At 48.3% G+C, this 16,529-nt stretch overlaps 7 protein-coding genes across 7 annotated transcripts; 3 read left to right on the forward strand and 4 right to left on the reverse strand.

Moving 5' to 3' along the window:
• Positions 1-481: 481 nt before the first annotated feature.
• On the reverse strand, positions 482-1,121 carry ERV14 (ER-derived vesicles protein ERV14; the record flags this gene model as incomplete). Its single annotated transcript, XM_014688870.1, has 4 exons — positions 482-574; positions 634-700; positions 757-912; positions 1,021-1,121. The coding sequence occupies 4 exons, from the start codon at positions 1,119-1,121 to the stop codon at positions 482-484; spliced, it is 417 nt and encodes a 138-aa protein (XP_014544356.1).
• Positions 1,122-2,303: 1,182 nt separating this feature from the next.
• On the reverse strand, positions 2,304-3,262 carry fma1_1 (Methionine aminopeptidase 1; the record flags this gene model as incomplete). Its single annotated transcript, XM_014688871.1, has 3 exons — positions 2,304-2,428; positions 2,481-3,027; positions 3,143-3,262. The coding sequence occupies 3 exons, from the start codon at positions 3,260-3,262 to the stop codon at positions 2,304-2,306; spliced, it is 792 nt and encodes a 263-aa protein (XP_014544357.1).
• A 1,495-nt stretch (positions 3,263-4,757) lies between these two features.
• Positions 4,758-6,758, forward strand: nic-3 (Kynurenine 3-monooxygenase; the record flags this gene model as incomplete). The annotated part of the gene is made up of 4 exons (XM_014688872.1): positions 4,758-4,869; positions 5,228-5,445; positions 5,513-5,935; positions 5,997-6,758. The coding sequence occupies 4 exons, from the start codon at positions 4,758-4,760 to the stop codon at positions 6,756-6,758; spliced, it is 1,515 nt and encodes a 504-aa protein (XP_014544358.1).
• A 1,117-nt stretch (positions 6,759-7,875) lies between these two features.
• On the forward strand, positions 7,876-8,376 carry MRPS8 (37S ribosomal protein S8; the record flags this gene model as incomplete). The annotated part of the gene is made up of 1 exon (XM_066130650.1): positions 7,876-8,376. One exon carries the CDS (start codon positions 7,876-7,878, stop codon positions 8,374-8,376), a length of 501 nt encoding a protein of 166 aa, XP_065986795.1.
• A 389-nt stretch (positions 8,377-8,765) lies between these two features.
• G6M90_00g057790 (uncharacterized protein) lies at positions 8,766-11,156 on the reverse strand (the record flags this gene model as incomplete). Its single annotated transcript, XM_014688873.1, has 2 exons — positions 8,766-10,813; positions 11,051-11,156. The coding sequence occupies 2 exons, from the start codon at positions 11,154-11,156 to the stop codon at positions 8,766-8,768; spliced, it is 2,154 nt and encodes a 717-aa protein (XP_014544359.1).
• A 1,178-nt stretch (positions 11,157-12,334) lies between these two features.
• Positions 12,335-13,469, forward strand: lys12 (Homoisocitrate dehydrogenase; the record flags this gene model as incomplete). The annotated part of the gene is made up of 2 exons (XM_014688874.1): positions 12,335-12,359; positions 12,424-13,469. 2 exons carry the CDS (start codon positions 12,335-12,337, stop codon positions 13,467-13,469), a joined length of 1,071 nt encoding a protein of 356 aa, XP_014544360.1.
• Positions 13,470-13,768: 299 nt separating this feature from the next.
• Positions 13,769-16,025, reverse strand: mef1 (Elongation factor G; the record flags this gene model as incomplete). The annotated part of the gene is made up of 3 exons (XM_014688875.1): positions 13,769-13,823; positions 13,890-15,913; positions 15,972-16,025. The coding sequence occupies 3 exons, from the start codon at positions 16,023-16,025 to the stop codon at positions 13,769-13,771; spliced, it is 2,133 nt and encodes a 710-aa protein (XP_014544361.1).
• Between the last annotated feature and the right edge of the window lie 504 nt (positions 16,026-16,529).

Consider the following 16,529-nt stretch of genomic DNA (forward strand, 5'->3'; position numbering starts at 1 on the left):
GTGACGCGAACATAGATCTTGCTTGTCTGCCTTTCGCCATTCATAGAGTTTGGTCTAAAGCACGAAATGTGTCTTATTGTAAGGTCACTTATTGATGTTATTCCCGAAAAATCGAGGTATACCAATTAAGCATTCGCACAACCCCATGGGGCAGCGAGGAAGCTAAAGCAAAGAGGCGTGAGACATCTACAGATATTACCATACGAGAAAGCCCCTCCCAAACAAACGCCGTAGTGCCAACAGGCATCTGTAAACCAAAGAGAGTTGAAAATTCGTCTCTTACAACTCATATCTTTATTCCTTCTTGCCATCTCTCGTCGTACACCTAAAAAAACCACCCTGCGCAACTTCAATTACTGCGCATACAATGTGGAAATTCCGAGGCGAGGGATTTCAGCCAAGAACAGGAGAGCGTTATTTTACTCCAGCCATATGTAATGCCGACTTATACCTTCACTCGATATCGATGACAAGGTTTAGGTTAGGATGATTCATCTCGGATAAGCGCCACAATCATGCTGTACAGGTAAAAGAAGAACATAACAAGGTGAAAAGCCAACTTGGCGAACGACTCCTGTTTGTGCCGATTGTTAGTATTAAAGTCAGAGGGCATTCAAAATTAATGATACGAACCTTCTTGTGAATGTTCAGCTTCCGGAAGATTTCTGTAGCGTCCAACAAATGGGTGTTATCAACAATCCTGCGTAGTTTGTTAGCCGGCAAAACCCCACGCGTTACACAATCCAGAAGTCTCACTTTTTGGCATTCCAGGCAAGCAGGGGCAAGTTTAGGATAAGTGCCAGCCAATAGCCATTGATAAGGAACAGAAAAGTCAAAAATCCATGTACGGCAGCTTCGGGAATAATATAGGCGTTTAAGCGGTTGCAGAGCTCGATTGGGTTGATGTAATCACTTTGATGTTTGTCAGTCTACATTACGCCAAAATTGATAATAGCTTTCAAACGATATCGCCAGTGCTCTGACTCGTCAACGTGAAAGTGGGAGATGATCGCAACATACCATTCCAGATCGCTATACATGATAGTGAAGAAGACCTGGAGGAAAAGGTTGACCGCGTTGATCAACACAGCCAGCAGGTACAGCCAAGCCTCTCCGGACATCATGACGGCACTTGGGGCTTAGATAGGGGCTGAACTTTGTATACAGAGAACAGCGTAGGCTGCGAGCGCAAATACCGGCGTCTAATTTTGCTGTATGAATCGTGCCACGAAGGATTGGATCGGGGTGGGAAAGGGGACAGCGCAGGAGCAAATGCTAGATACTGAAATAGCCTGGCGTGCGGACACGTTAGATGCTGAAAAGGAGTGCCTGAAGAACTTTCTGAGCTTCGGAGCCGAGAAAGAAGCAGTTTTGCCGGCGCAGCGAATGGTTGAGGAAGCTGGGGTCGCGAGAAAGGAGTTTGCGTTATGCGAGAATTTGTTGTGGAACGGGCGGGTTGAGGTCCATCACTGTGAAGGCGTGGGTTGTTAGCGACGGCTGGTGGCGGGTGAGCGCCAATTTGGCAATTTGCAGCTTGTCCCCGAGGCTGTCTTCGTGGGTGGCGGGAGCCGCGTGGTCTGTGCTTCAAACCATACATACGTGCCCAAGCATGCTGAAATCGGTGGCGGGCGTCAAGCTGCCAACTACGGAGTACCCAGGTCAAGTTTTGCTGGTTCAAGGTGATCAATCACGGACATGGAGTGGAGCTTTCGGATGAGTGGGAGCTGTCGCCCGGCCCGTCCTTTAGGCCGCTATGCCTGATGACACTGGAATCCGACGATCGGTCACTCGTTTTAACGTTACGTTATTGTACTTGGTCCACTGCAACCAAGGCCTGCATTGGTATGGATATACTTCATGGAGCAGACAAGCGCTAACTCTTCAGTACTTTGAGCGCCCAGGCATGTAAACCACCTGTGTACATCTCAATCGAGGCGTATCACTGCTCTCTGGCACCCAGAACAACGATTATTGCGTAGAAGCCCCATTCCCGGAGGAGAGACTGCAGTAATACCGCACCCTAGCCGCCATAACCGTCTCATCGCTTGCCCCGAGCAAACACAAGCAACGAGACTAGTAGGAAACCCATTATTTAATACCTGCCACCACAGTTCTCAAGCTGTAGCATAAAGCGCCTAAAGCTCCTTCCCACCGGTTGGTCCATTGGGTGTCAAGTACAAGTACAAGTTTACATGAGCTTCTGTCTTCAGAAGATTCCAATACTTCATGCTAACCAGCATCCTCGAGCAAGCACAGAAATCCTCAACACCTATGTAATATCAGGAGACCGTGTCTTACTTTTGTCAAGCATCCGCAGCCTTCCCATTTGATACTTCTGGCATTGGCATGGGCAATGCACCACCAGGCGAGTCATCCCTCCTCGCCGTCAATATCTCAACTCCATCTTCCGTAACCAAGAGAGTGTGCTCTAGAAAAGCAATTAGTCGAAACGAACAGTCGAGTCGAATATATGTGCATACCGAATTGAGCAGTTCGTTTCCCATCGATGGTCGTGCTGGTCCAATTGTCCGGCCAAGTTATATCACGATACTTGCCGAGCGCAATCATCGGTTCAATGGTAAAGGTCATGCCGGGTTTACATTCGCCAATGGCCTTGTTTTTGGCATAGTGAGGCACATTAGGGGCACAGTGGAAAAGCTTGTTAATGCCGTGTCCGCAGTAGGTCCTAATGACGCTGCAATTTTTCTTTTTCGCATGCTTTTCGATAATGTTGCCAAACTCGCGGATGAGAACACCAGGCTTGACGGCCTTAATGGCCTCCTCAAGGCATTCCCGAGCTGCTTCGACAACTCGTACATTGTCAGGGTCTGCCTTGGCCCTGTCGCCGATGTAGTATGTTTCGTTCAGATCAGCATGGTAGCCTTCGTGGAAGAGCGAAATATCGATATTGAGAATGTCTCCGTCAATAAGGATTCGCTGGTCAGGAATTCCGTGGCAAATAACTTCGTTCACTGAGGTACAGCATGACTTGGGGAAGTGGTTATAGTTCAGCGGGGATGGATAAGACTGTTCGTCAATTTGTCAGCTCTATCAAATATACCAGCTGCCGCACACATCAAATTGACAAGGGGCTGAGAGTCAGTGATTGGAACAGAACTGCCGAGGCAGAATTTTAACTCACACTTCTCTCGATACACGCTTTGTGAACCACCTCGTCAATGTAGTCAGTTGTAACACCAGGTTTGGCGGCAGCCGCCGCGATATCAAGTACTTCCCGAGCTAAGCGACAACCTTTTCTCATTGCTTCTTGCCCTTTCGCATCGAGTATTTCAATCTTGTTTCGATTCGTCAAAGATCGGCTGTATCTTGGATTTCCATCTTGCCACCACACGGGGTGGGGAATGGATTTGGGAACGGTACGATGTTCGGAGAGAGGATAGACAGGCCGAAGCGGTCCAGAAAAGGGGAAACTCGGGAATGGATTATAAAACCCTGTAGCTGGTTCTGGTGAGATTGCTTTCGGAGCGATCAGGTGGTGGAGGATATTACTTTGGGCCTTGTGCACACTCTTGTGGTTGCTCTATAATTGAATCAATATCGAATGTAGAGACATGAGGCAAGTCCTGGTCGGACTTTCCACGAGCGTGTATAGCTTATAAGAAGATTCAATAATTGAAGCGCAGTGCAGTTTGGTTCATACCCAATTTTTCTTAAAGCAGTCTTGAGAACAGAAAAAGCTGTCCTTCATGCCAAGCTTGATGCAGGTCGGGCATTGCAAGGACCCAGCGTTGTTCTCGCAGTCAACACCTAAACACTTCTTCTTCAGCGGTGGTTCAGATGCCATCATTGAATGAATGGCGACGTTCAAATGAGTCGATTGACAATTTGGTAACGAGTGAGTACCTGTGAGAGGTGATGTTGTGATCAAATGCAAACGTAGTAGAGCAGCGTGACTCTGTCTCTGTCTGGAGGCACGGAGTGGGGCTGGATGAAGGCTATGTACAGTGCGTGATAAAGACAAAAAAAATTATTCGGCCTCTGGAGGCAACCACCCCCAGTTAGCGAGCGAGCGCCCCGCCTGGCCCAAGATCGATTGACGATTATCACTGATTGAGATTATGTAACATTGGGTCAGGAAAATGGCGGAAGCAGAAACGGGAACGGGAGCGGGAGCTCAACATCACCTTTTCCTAGTGCCCAGACGAATATCAAGCTCAATGGCTCTGTGGAAGCCTTGAGCAAAGCCAAACACCATTTTGCCCGTGAGCAAACATTCGTGTTGATGCAAGGTCACAACTAGGTTGAAGAGGGCCTGTAAGCAACTGCACAGAAAAGTCAATAGCCTCTAGCCACGCCATTTTTTAGTGACAGCAAGTCTTCTGGCAGCAACCAGACAAAATTTGATACAACAGGGCAAGCGCGCTGTGTTTAGAATGACTACGTCCCGGATGCTTGGAATTATATTAACAGTTTTTTGTCCCGCCTTTTCAAAGCTCTTCAACGCCAGGAATCTACCCGGCTACCAAGGTACCTATTACCCATTGCAAATTGTCACCGGAGATGCAGGCGACTTGAGTGCGAGCCCGAGGACTGGAAAGTGTAATAGTGGGTCCTAGCCCGAAAGGCAGGGCAGGCAGTCGGCCAAGCGCTAAAAATGAATCAAGCCATCCGGTTGTCGGCGACAAGTTATCTTTCGAAGCTCTTTGGATGAACGTCTCATAGCACTGCTTCAGCCCGGATAGCTGTATTGTCTTCAATCATTGACAATTCCTCACCGGGGAACCAATTCCTGAATCATGTCTGCTACACAGAAGACAGTCGTCGTTGGGGCTGGGCCTGTCGGCTCTCTGGCTGCTTTATTTGCCGCTCAGCGTGGTCATGAAGTTGAGGTCTATGAACTACGCCCAGGTAAGACTTCTTCGGATCTGAACATACAAGACTATGTCCGTGTTTCTTCTGAGTCATATGTCACGCTTTCATGTTTCTTGTTCTCTCTCTCATTTCGCGTCTAGCGTTAATCGGTCCCTGCAAGCCTGCCCTCCAGTCCCGGTCTTTCAAGTTGTCCAGAGAAGAATGATGGACAGAGTACTCTCACTTCCATCTTAACTTTGTCTGCTCCTTCCTCTTTCCCTTCTTGCTGCGATTCCTGCTGCTTCTCTCTTCTCCACCGCTTCTATCCCACCCATTTCCGCCCTCGACGAGGTGGCAACTACCCAACTTCTTCACTAGTGTTTGTGAAGTACTTTAGAATCTAACAAAAATGAAGATTTGCGCAATCCCGGAACAATTCCCTTGAACTTCACAAAGTCAATCAACTTGGCCATATCAGAACGTGGCATCAACGCAATGCGGAGTGCCGGCCATCCCAGTCTACTCAAAACAGTAATGACCGGCACTATTCCAATGCGAGGTCGCATGATCCACGGCAAGAGTCCATTGGGCGATCTCTATGAACATGCTCAAGACTACGATGCAAAAGGGCGTGTATGTCAAAGACTCAGCTCCTGGCCTCTAATCCGTTGACCGTCTCGTATACTGACACTAGATAAAGGCCATATATGCCATTGATAGATCCGGACTAAACGAGAAACTTCTCAACGTCCTAGACTCCATGCCGAACGTCAAATTGTTTTTCAACCACAAGCTGACTGGAGCTGATTTTCGCGCGCGGCGAGCTTGGTTCGAAGCCCGCGACGTAGATGTATCCCCTAATGGTCGCCCAAGGGAAATTGAGATTTCGTTCGATCTCATGATTGGCGCCGACGGAGCCCATTCCGCAGTGAGGTACCACATGATGAAGTTTACGAGAATGGATTATCAACAGGAATACATCGATACCCTTTGGTGCGAGTTCCGCATCGAGCCGCAGGAAGCGCTATCACACGGGGAGAATGGGGCAAAATTTCAGATCTCACAAAACCATTTACATATTTGGCCGGGTCGGGACTTCATGTTTATTGCTATCCCAAGCGAGGTAAGGGTGTTTTCGCTCCCACCCTTGATTCGACATGTGCATGCTAAGTTGAGCACCACAGGATGGATCGTTTACAAGCACCCTCTTCCTTCCTAGCAAGCAGTTTGCTGAATTGGAAAACAACCCAGCTCAGCTTCCGTCTTTCTTTGACCAAAATTTTCCAGGAGTAACCGACCTCATTCCCAGAGAAAGCCTCATATCATCGTTTCAGTCAAACCCCCATCTACCACTAATCAGCCTTAAATGTCGTCCGTATCACTACAGCTCCTCTGGGGTCATCGTTGGAGACGCAGCCCACGCAATGGTGCCTTTTTACGGACAAGGCATGAACGCGGGAATGGAAGATGTTCGTATCCTTTTCTCCATATTCGACAAGCATAACGAGATGCTTGAGAACAACAATTCCCTTGTCGAGGGTCACAAATCATCTCCCATGTCTATGTCTTCGAGGGCTGAGGCATTGGCGGAGTATTCGGATATTCGTGCACCAGACGCATATGCTATCAACGAACTGGCCTTGCAAAACTATGTTGAAATGAGGTCTTCGGTGCTATCCATGCGTTATAGACTGCGGAAATTCTTGGAGGAGTTTATGAGTGTTAACTTTCCAAACTTTGGTTGGCAAACGAAATACTCTAGAGTCAGCTTCAGTAACCAAGGTTACAGCGATATTGTGAGGCAGAGCGACCACCAGGGTCGAATACTTATGCGGGTATTTGCTGCGTGCGTCACAGGTCCTGTCGCCACTGCATTCTTGATTTTTGGATATCAATATAGGAAGCCTCTGCTTTCCACGGCAGCCGGGATCTTAGGTTTGAACTAGATTTAAGCCCATGAACAACATAATAAAAAAATTTCCGGTATCATAAGTACTTATATCTACGCAGCGAGTTTATGTCCCCATAATGTGATGCGCAGCGTGTAAAGGCCTTCAAAGCCGCCCTTTCTTTCCTTTCCCATCATGGTATATCCTCTAACTCCTTTTATGATCGTTCATATGTTATCTGTTCATCACTTGAATTCCCCTTGCGTATCGGGTCATGCCACCTGTCAGAGAGCAATACGAAGACGCTTTTCGGCAAAGCATTGGCGCTGGAAACCTAATACATATTCACTCCTTTGAGCGTGAAATATAATCACGGACAATGAATTGAAAGTCGCAGACAGGATAGTAAGAACCTCGTTGCTGAGCAGATCGAGGTCAGAAAGTATGTTTAGCCCAGCATACCTACTGACTTGCTAAAAGAATCACAGTGGCCAGCTTCGTTCGTCGTCGATCTGCCGAAATACACAATAGGGCAGATACTAAAGTATCTACCTAGGTACTTAAATGTACCCGATTTATTCGGCAGCGTAGCGATGGAAAAATCTATGTAGATGAAGGGTAAAATACCATATCGATACCCAGGTCGGTACATGGGCAATTGAACAGGTATGCAGATCAATTGGTCGATAGAGTATCAACGTTCGGAGCATGGACAAGTTAGTGCATTTATGGCGGAAAAATTGCTGCTGGCACTTTCCCTTCTCTATTGTAGAGTCTGGTTAAAGAAGGCCCAGTGCTCCAGGGGCATGCTCCTACAAAATGTGTGGCTTAGTCATCCCTTAATTTTTTACCCCAGGATTCGACCCGACGATAACACAGTGATCCTTTGAATGATTATGCGAACACTTGATTTCCAAGCACGGTTGCATGTTAGCTTATGCCAACGCCATTAATTCCTACCGCTAAATCAGTCGTTAGCGACCAAGGCCCATTTCCCGAATCTGTTTGTGTCCCTCTCATATTGTACCTTGGTCGTCATGCTAACATTAATTTTTAAAAGACCTAGCAACCACTGAAGTCGGACTTGTCCCAGAATCTGCGAGGCTTGATTTCTGTCCAGTCAGCAGTCAGTCCCTTACATTTCGAACCATCGAGTCGTTAAATCAGTATCAACATGCCCTCCGTTCTCAATATAGCGCACATGTGCTCCCACCTCCAAAATGCATCCAAAGCCCGCCTAGGCCTCACGTCCATCTCCAACAACAAATACAACCTACACCTCGCGCTCGCTCTTCACCGCTCAGGCTTCTTCTCGTCCGTTTACCGATCCGGTCCCCAGCCCCCTACTGCAGAGCAAATGATTTCACAACCACCAGAGAGGGTCACAACTGCCAACGTAGCCAAGATGAGGATATGGCTGGGCCTCAAGTACTGGGATGGGAAACCGGTGTTGTCGAAAGCAACTATGATCAGCAAGCCCTCCAGGTTGATGACTGCCGATATTAAGGAGTTGGGAAGATTGACAAGAGGATTTCCAGCGAAATTGAAGGGTGGTGTAGTTCCGGGTCTAAATTTAGGGGAGTGCATATTCGTGGCCACATCAAGGGGAGTCCTGGAAGCGAGGGAAGCATTGGCAAGGAAGGTAGGCGGTTTGCTGATCTGTAGGATATCATGATGGTGTTAGACGAGACTGGACATGCATTTTTTGTTGAGCATATTGGCAGCTTCCTCCCCCGTTTCGCAGATCTCTCATATAATTAGAACCAAAAATGGTCGCCCCTTGGTAGTTGGATGCAATTACAGCACGTACATGTCACATCGGACCACTCTTAGCTGCCACTTTCAAATCGAATGCTTAATTGTGCAGCTATGCAAGGTATCTGTTCTGCTAAATCTAAACAATCCCAACTAAATTGCGCCGCCCAAGCAATGAATAAGGGAAGAAAAACCAAGAATTGACAATGGACAGGGTCGACGACCACGTATCAATCAACTTGCCCATGCACCCGCTACGTGACCGTGCACCTGCACATCCGTGCTTTCAGGATTGCTGCTCGGAGAGGTTCAAGCATGTTCTGTTTCTAGAGCCACCTCTGCCGTGCCCTCATGGCCTTGAACCGTAGGTTGCTTCTGTTCATCCGAAACAGCTTCCATTTTAGGGATACCGTCGGGTTTATCGCCGCCAAGATCGGTCTGTATGATCTCCAAAGGTGAAGGGCTGTTTATTTCTGGTACAATGTGGTTTCGAGTACTTTGAATCACTTGTTGAATGCTCTGTTCATATGGCTGGTTGACATCAAACGGCGAAGTACAAGTTTCAGGGGTATGTTGCGCAGCAAGATCCATCTCGACTGGATCACTACTCTCATGACCCTCAGCAGTCACAGGCTCCTCGTTGGCCAGACTATTCCCAGCTGGACCTTGAGGTATTTCTTTCGTCTCTGACACTAGGTCAGCCTTGCAGTTTTGCTGCTTACTTGTGGCTTCTGGAGCCGCATCATCAACCCCCTCAATTGCACCAGGCCGTTTATCCTTGCTAGCTATCTCGTCGCTGCCAACAGAACTAGAAGCTTCCATCAGCTCAACCAGTGGTGTGGGCCCTGCGGCAACGGAAGCCTTGGAATCGTCAGCTTCCTCTCGTAACTGACTGTTGTGGACAAGATCATTCCTGGCTGAATTCGTGTTGCAAGTCGAACCAGTGATCAGGGCTTCAAATCTTTTCGGTCCTTCTGGAACAGCTGACACGCCCTTCTCCTCGATTGTGTACTTGGTGGCAGGATTTGGAGGAGACCTGGCCTCTTTGTCTGCATTTGCTATTTCCGATCGATTATTGGCGTCAATATGAAGTTCGTTGCATTCTTCCTCAGATTCGGGGGGGTCAGGTTCATCAGTAGGACCAGCTAGTGGCGCGGAGGTTGACTGCAATGATGCAGGCACTGGGATCCTTTTACCATGAAGGCCCCTACTGCTCGCCGACCTTGGGAGTGCCTGATTCCCATTCTCACCACCCACCGGTCTCTGGGCCGTTCTTTTTGGTGGAGTGACCGGAGCTTTATCAGTGGCTTTGGAAGACGATGACTGTGTAGGGCGCATCATACGTGCTAAGAATCCTTCATCTACATTGCTCTGCTTTTTGTTACTGGCCGTAACTTGCGACTGTTTGTTTGGAGGAGGCCCGAGACTCGGTCGGGACCTAGACGAAGAGGAGACTTGCCCCTTGTTGAAAGAGTGTGAAGCCGTAGAATTTGACATATTTGGTCGAATACTGGGTTGAGCTGGGTTATTTTGAGTTCCGGATTGGCGGGAAAGAGGCCGACGAGTTACGTGAACTTTCGATACCGAAGAAGCTGTCGGTGCGGTGAGTGATGATGGCATTTGAACTTGTTTGGTGGGTGATTTTGGCTTCGGCTTGATAAAACCCGCATCATTCTGGCTCTTTGTCTTGGCAGGTTGGCTTTTGGCTACAACCCCTGATGGAACCGTTCTCGCTTTGGTGGATGAAGTTGCCCCGGTATTGGCTTTCTGGGTCTTATCAGCAGATAACGTGCTGATTTTGAGGCCTCTATTATTCGCCCTTGATTCGGGTCTTGCAGCAGAAGTTGCACTGAAACCTTTCGTCGGCCCTGTCGTCATCATTTCAGCTTGAATAGAGAGATGTCCATTGTGCTTGATGCCGTGGGAGCGATTCGTAGCCGAGACAGAATTTAATCCTGCGTTTCCCGCGGAGCCTGTTCCTCTTTCTTCGCTCTGGAGGTGTGGAGGCGAACCCAACTTCATTTTGACTTCCATGTGCGCTTTGTCCAGTTGTGAGCCTGCGTCTACAGAAACCCCAGCCTGTTCGTGGGACATTGTTCTCGGAGATTCGGGGATAGTCTCGCTGGCGATGTTGCGACGTGAAGCTTTACTCACGTCGTCTGATGGTACTGTATTGGGATTCTCAAGATAGTTGCTGTTGAGTTCGGTGTCTGCAGTTTCGGTACTCATTCGTCTTCTCGACAAGCTCGATTCGCCGCTGTGATCTCTTCTTAAACCCATGCGGCCGTCCTTTTCAATTGCAACAAAATTTGTGCGAACCTTGGAGAGCGGCCGCGGCGAGCCATTGGAGCTGGCGTCTGCATCACGAAAGCATAAATCAGCTTAAATCCATAATAAGCCCCTCAATAACTTGGTGACATTGCTAAAAGGGCAAGCGTTCCTCTAACAACCTCAAGCCTGGCTTTGGCATGGCAAACAGGGACTTCTGCTTAGGCGAGTATATGACAGTGAAAGTAGCAGGTACAGCACAGTCGATCAGGCTGAGGCTGAAGAACAACTTCGATAAACCAAACCCCCCCTTCCCCGGGACTTACTTCCGATATGCCTACTGGGCGTGATGCCTGGAGATCTCCCTCTGTCAGGCGGGCTTGTATCGCCTTTGTTTTCAAACATGGCTCGCAGGTTCTTGACCTGGCTCATCTTTGCTCTGGCTTGGAACTCGGTAGAGAAAACAATGGTTCAATATTTGACTGGTGCAGAGAGAATGACAGATGGCCAAAAACGATCGCGACAAGGCTTTGAACGCGAGACAAAAGCAAATTGCAAAGCATGGCAATGACCCCATAAGGCCTGTAACTACTAGACGGTACTTGAGCTTGGTAGTACTCTCTAAAGTCATCATGGTACTAATACGAAACAAGGGGCTGGCAATCAGGTTACCCCTGGGTCTGTTTGTCTGGTGTGGAGCAACATTGAAGGACCAGCTGTACTCCGTACATACCAGACACTAAGTCTGCTAGCATACAGCAGACTCAACCTACCTGAGGCACCTAGTACGGAGTAGGTCAAGCTGGTGTTCGTCTTTGAAGCGTCAATTAGGTTATTCACGACCTTCAGCAAGCTTTCCCCCCCGGCGCAAACCATGCCTTGCTAACCCATCTAGGTAGTTGCCGACGATCTAGGATCTTCAAATCGAAATACAAAAGACTTGAATGTTTATGGGATCATACTGTTAGGGGTTCTTTTTGCGCCGAGTAACTGCCAAGACGGTAACTCTGGATTTTAGGAGATTCCTTAAAAAAAGCCAAAGTCGACACGAATTTGGCTACGCAGTGTTTTTTTTTTTTTCTTTTCCTTTTTTGGAGAAAACGGTTTGAAACATTGCGCTACGAGTTGATTGATGGAAATCTTTCAGGTTTTAGTTCAAAGGGCTCTGTTTCCCGCTTCAGTCCCAACCATTTTTGACCACGAGGCAGTCTGCCGGCTCTATCTTGCAGCTTGCTAATGGATCAACTCCAATCATGGGTCTTGTAAAAACATTAAGAGCAAAGACAGGCGTGGTGGCATGAACGACCACCCAATGCCTCCTGCCTCATGTGCTGTGAGGCGGGAGTAAATGTTCCCGATACTGAGGTGAAATGATATGGATGTACCTACCCCTGGACCTGGTATGTACTAAGTAGTACCTACAAGTAGGACAGCCTGGTTAGGGCAGACCAATGCTGTAGGGAGAAGAAACATCACTCACGCCCATATCTCATCTCCGATCTCGGCTTCCAGGGTCACCACAAAATTTCCACTCCAAACACCGCATTCGCTCCGTCATAATCGCAATTATTCACTTGTCAACAGCACAATTTGCCGCGGCAAGTAACAAGATGTCTGTCCGTACACTACGAATAGGTATGATTTTACCGACCCATCCATTTCCACAGCGCCCCCCCTAACCTCCAACCGAACAATGCAGGCCTCATCCCTGGTGACGGGATTGGCAAAGAAGTCATTCCAGCGGGTCGTCGGGTCCTGGAGGCCCTGCCCAGCTACCTCAACCTCAACTTCGAATTTGTCAACCTCAAAGCCGGCTTCGAAGCCTTCGAGCAGACCGGAACGGCCCTACCAGAAGCCACTGTCAATGTCCTTCGAAATGAGTGCGATGGTGCACTCTTTGGTGCGGTCAGCTCGCCAACTCATGCTGTCAAAGGTTACTCGTCACCTATAGTCGCCCTCCGCAAACGTCTCGACCTGTATGCCAATGTTCGTCCTGTTAAGACTGTTATGACTGCCCCCAAGCCTATTGACATGGTCATTGTCCGCGAAAACACGGAAGATTTGTATGTCAAGCAGGAGAAGACTTTTGATGGCCCTGACGGCAAGGTCGCAGAAGCGATTAAGCGCATTTCAGAGAAGGCTTCGCTTCGAATTGCCGCTATGGCTGGTGAGATTGCTGTTCGGCGCGATAGAATCAGGCAGTCGGGAGCCGCCAGTATTCACAAAAAGCCTCTTGTGACCATCACTCACAAATCGAATGTACTCTCCCAGACCGACGGCTTATTCCGCGAAGCCTCTAAGCGGGCGCTCGCCGATCCGAAATTTGCTACTGTCAAGGTAGAAGAGCAAATTGTTGATTCCATGGTGTACAAGCTCTTCCGCCAGCCAGAGGATTACGATGTCATTGTCGCTCCTAACCTCTACGGGGACATTTTATCTGACGGAGCTGCTGCGTTAGTCGGTAGCTTGGGCCTTGTCCCAAGCGCCAACGTTGGCGAGGGTTTTGCCATCGGAGAGCCCTGTCATGGCAGCGCGCCAGATATCATGGGCAAGGGTGTCGCAAACCCTATTGCTACATTGAGAAGTGCCGCACTGATGCTTGAGTTTCTGGACGAACCCGCTGCTGCTGCAAAGATTTATGCGGCCGTTGATGCTAATTTGGAGGAGGGTGAACTTCTTAGCCCAGATTTAGGAGGCTCGGCAACTACGGAGCAAGTGGTTGAGGATATTCTCAAGAAGTTATAGAACATATTACAAACATTCTTCTATTTCGTTATATATAGGCGCAACGGAAGTTTTGTAAAATTGTCTAGATATTCACTTGATCTTGCCGTAAATACATTGGGTAGTCCGTCTTCTATTTTCATGCAATACTTTCTTGTCTACCACCCTTCCAAACTCATATCGCAACATTTCCTGTGCGGCAAATGATCCATGAAACGTCAACTTATCGGAAACAGCTCTAGTCTACATATTGTTTTACATGAGAGAGGTATCACACCGCAGTCTAGTAAGAGTTCCAGACCAGGCACATATTTTTCGATCTATTTCGTTCTCTTCGCTTCGAGCTCAATCTCGTATTTAGCGATTAGTTCTTTCCTAAGCAATCAGTTAGCATACGATTCTTACTGCCCTCAACTTTAGCAATCAATTCGATTAACTCACTGCAAATGAGGCGGGGCAGGGGCATAATGGCTGAACTCCATGCTGAACTCCCCTTTCCCTTGCGTCGCAGCTCTTAATTGAGAACTAAAACCAAACATGGCATTGAGACTGCAGTCACAAATTAATGTGAAATCCTCATTTCCAATTTCAGTGTCATGAATAGTCGCATTTCTCTTATTCATGAGCATCAGAATGTTGCCCTGAAACTCATTAGGTGCTGTGATGGTTGTCTTCATCAACGGCTCCAAAACCTGGCCGCCCGCATCGGTGAATGCCTTTCGAAAGGCCATCTGTGTCGCCAGACTAAATGCATAATCAGAGGAATCCGTGACATGGGTGGCACCATCGTTGATGACCATTTTGGTTCCGATAACTCTGTGTCCAAGAAGAGGACCTTTTTCACAGGTCAGGTCGAAGCCCTTAGCGCAGGCTGTTAGAAATTTATCTGGGATATGGCCGCCTACAACTTGGCTTTCATAATGGTTGTCCTCCGGTGTCTCATTTGGCTCAATCCATCCAGCCACACGGGCAAAGTCACCGGGACCGCCACTCTGTCGGCGAAGTAAGTAATCGAACTCCGCACGACGAGAAATTGTCTCTCGATAGGCAACACGTGGCTGTCCAGTGATACACTCTGTCTTATACTCACGCTTTAACCGCTCAACGTAGACCTCAAGGTGCAGTTCGCCCATGCCAGAGATAATGGTTTCTTCGCTTTCAGGGTCCACGTGCACTCGGAACGTCGGGTCTTCACGCTGAAACCGATTCATAGCCTTACTAAAATTGTCTGCGTCGGCGGTTCGCTTTGGCTTGATGGATAGAGACATGACGGCATCAGGGACAAACATTGACGACATAGTATAAGGCAGACCTCCATCCGTGAACGTGTCTCCTGATGCGCAGTCAACCCCGAATACCGCACAGATTTCCCCTGCACCAACTTCAGACACATCTTCCATTTCGTTGGAGTGCATTCTGACGATGCGGGGGACTCGGACTTTCTTGTCCGTTCGAGAGTTAAACAGATACGTTCCCTTGGTGAGCGTTCCTTGGTAAACCCGGATGTAAGTGAGCTGTCCATAGTTGTTCTCTTCAAGCTTGAACGCAAGCCCAACGAAAGGTAACGAATTATACGGAACTAATTTGACGACTTGTTCGTCTTTCGACTTATCGAGAGCGGTATTCTCAATCTGTGATGGATTTGGTAGATAGTCACAAACAGCATCAAGCATTGGCTGTACACCCTTGTCCGCCAGAGCGGAGCCCATCAAGACGGGTGAGAAGTTGCGTGCAATCGTAGCCCGTCGGATAGCTGCTTTGATCTGCTCATTGCTGGGCTCCTGTTCCTCGAGAAAAATTTCCGCAATCTCGTCATCAACATCGGCCAATTTCTCAATGAGTACTTGGCGTTTTTCTGCTGCGAGTTCTCGCAAAGCGGTAGGGATGATGTCAGATCTGACTTTGGTTCCTCGGGGACCTTCGAAATATATCGCCTTCATCTCGATCAAGTCGACAACACCTTCAAACTCATCTTCAGCTCCAATTGGAATCTGGATTGCGGCAGCTGGCATTTTTAGTTTAGAATTGATTTGCTCCACGGCTTTCCATGGGTTGGCACCCATGCGATCCATCTTGTTGATAAACGAAATCCGAGGAACATTGTATCGCTTCATTTGACGATCCACGGTTGTGGTCTGCGACTGGACGCCACTGACGGCACAAAGAATCATGACGGCACCATCGAGGACACGAAGGGCTCTTTCAACTTCAATCGTAAAATCAATATGGCCAGGCGTGTCAATCAAGTTGAAATGATACGTCTCTTCCTTGCCATTTTCCTTTTTTTTCCAGTCACAGAATGTAGCCGCGGATTGAATAGTGATCCCTTTTTCTCTTTCGAGTTCCATAGAATCCATCTTCGCTCCAACAGCGTCTTTGCCCCTGACCTCGTGGATAGCCTTGATTCGACCAGTATAGAAAAGAACCCGTTCGGTCACCGTTGTCTTGCCACTATCAATGTGCGCCTATAGAAACAAAGCGTCAGCCATCGTCTGTTCGTAGTGAATTCCGATTAGTTCTTACCGCAATGCCTATATTTCTGACTTTGGAGAGCCTCTGCACCTCTTCGGGTGCCATATTGGCTTCAACATACTCAACTGTCAAGCTTGCGGCATCTTCTTGGGCTTTCTTCAACCTGCTCCGTAGGCAAAGAAAAATCTTAGTAAATTGATATAAATCCCAGTGCTTCCAGAAAAAGTATATAGATTTAGTTTGGTTTGTTTGTCTTACGCTTCTTGGGCCGCGTTGGCTAAGCGCAAAGATGTTTGGCTGAGGGCTCTTTTAATCGGGTAGCTCACTGTCGGCGGATCGAGCTTCCCGCGAAGCGAATTGACAGGCCGCCGTTGTATTTTGAGCAAAGAACGGCAGCCGAGTAGCCTAGCCACCACGGATGTCTTCATGGTGTGAATTGCGCTCAATGCATGCCAGAGGTTGCCAGTTGAAGTCACAGCAGATTTACCTAGCACAGGAATCTTTTAGGGGACCATGGCATGCGCCACTGCTAGTTATCGGGATCTCACGTGCCTTAGTGGCTTAGGACGGTCTGAAGCACTTCCTATTGGGCAATCGCAAGTCAGACAA

This window comes from Metarhizium brunneum, chromosome 3 (assembly GCF_013426205.1).
Source record: "Metarhizium brunneum chromosome 3, complete sequence".
NCBI classification, from domain to species: domain Eukaryota; kingdom Fungi; phylum Ascomycota; class Sordariomycetes; order Hypocreales; family Clavicipitaceae; genus Metarhizium; species Metarhizium brunneum.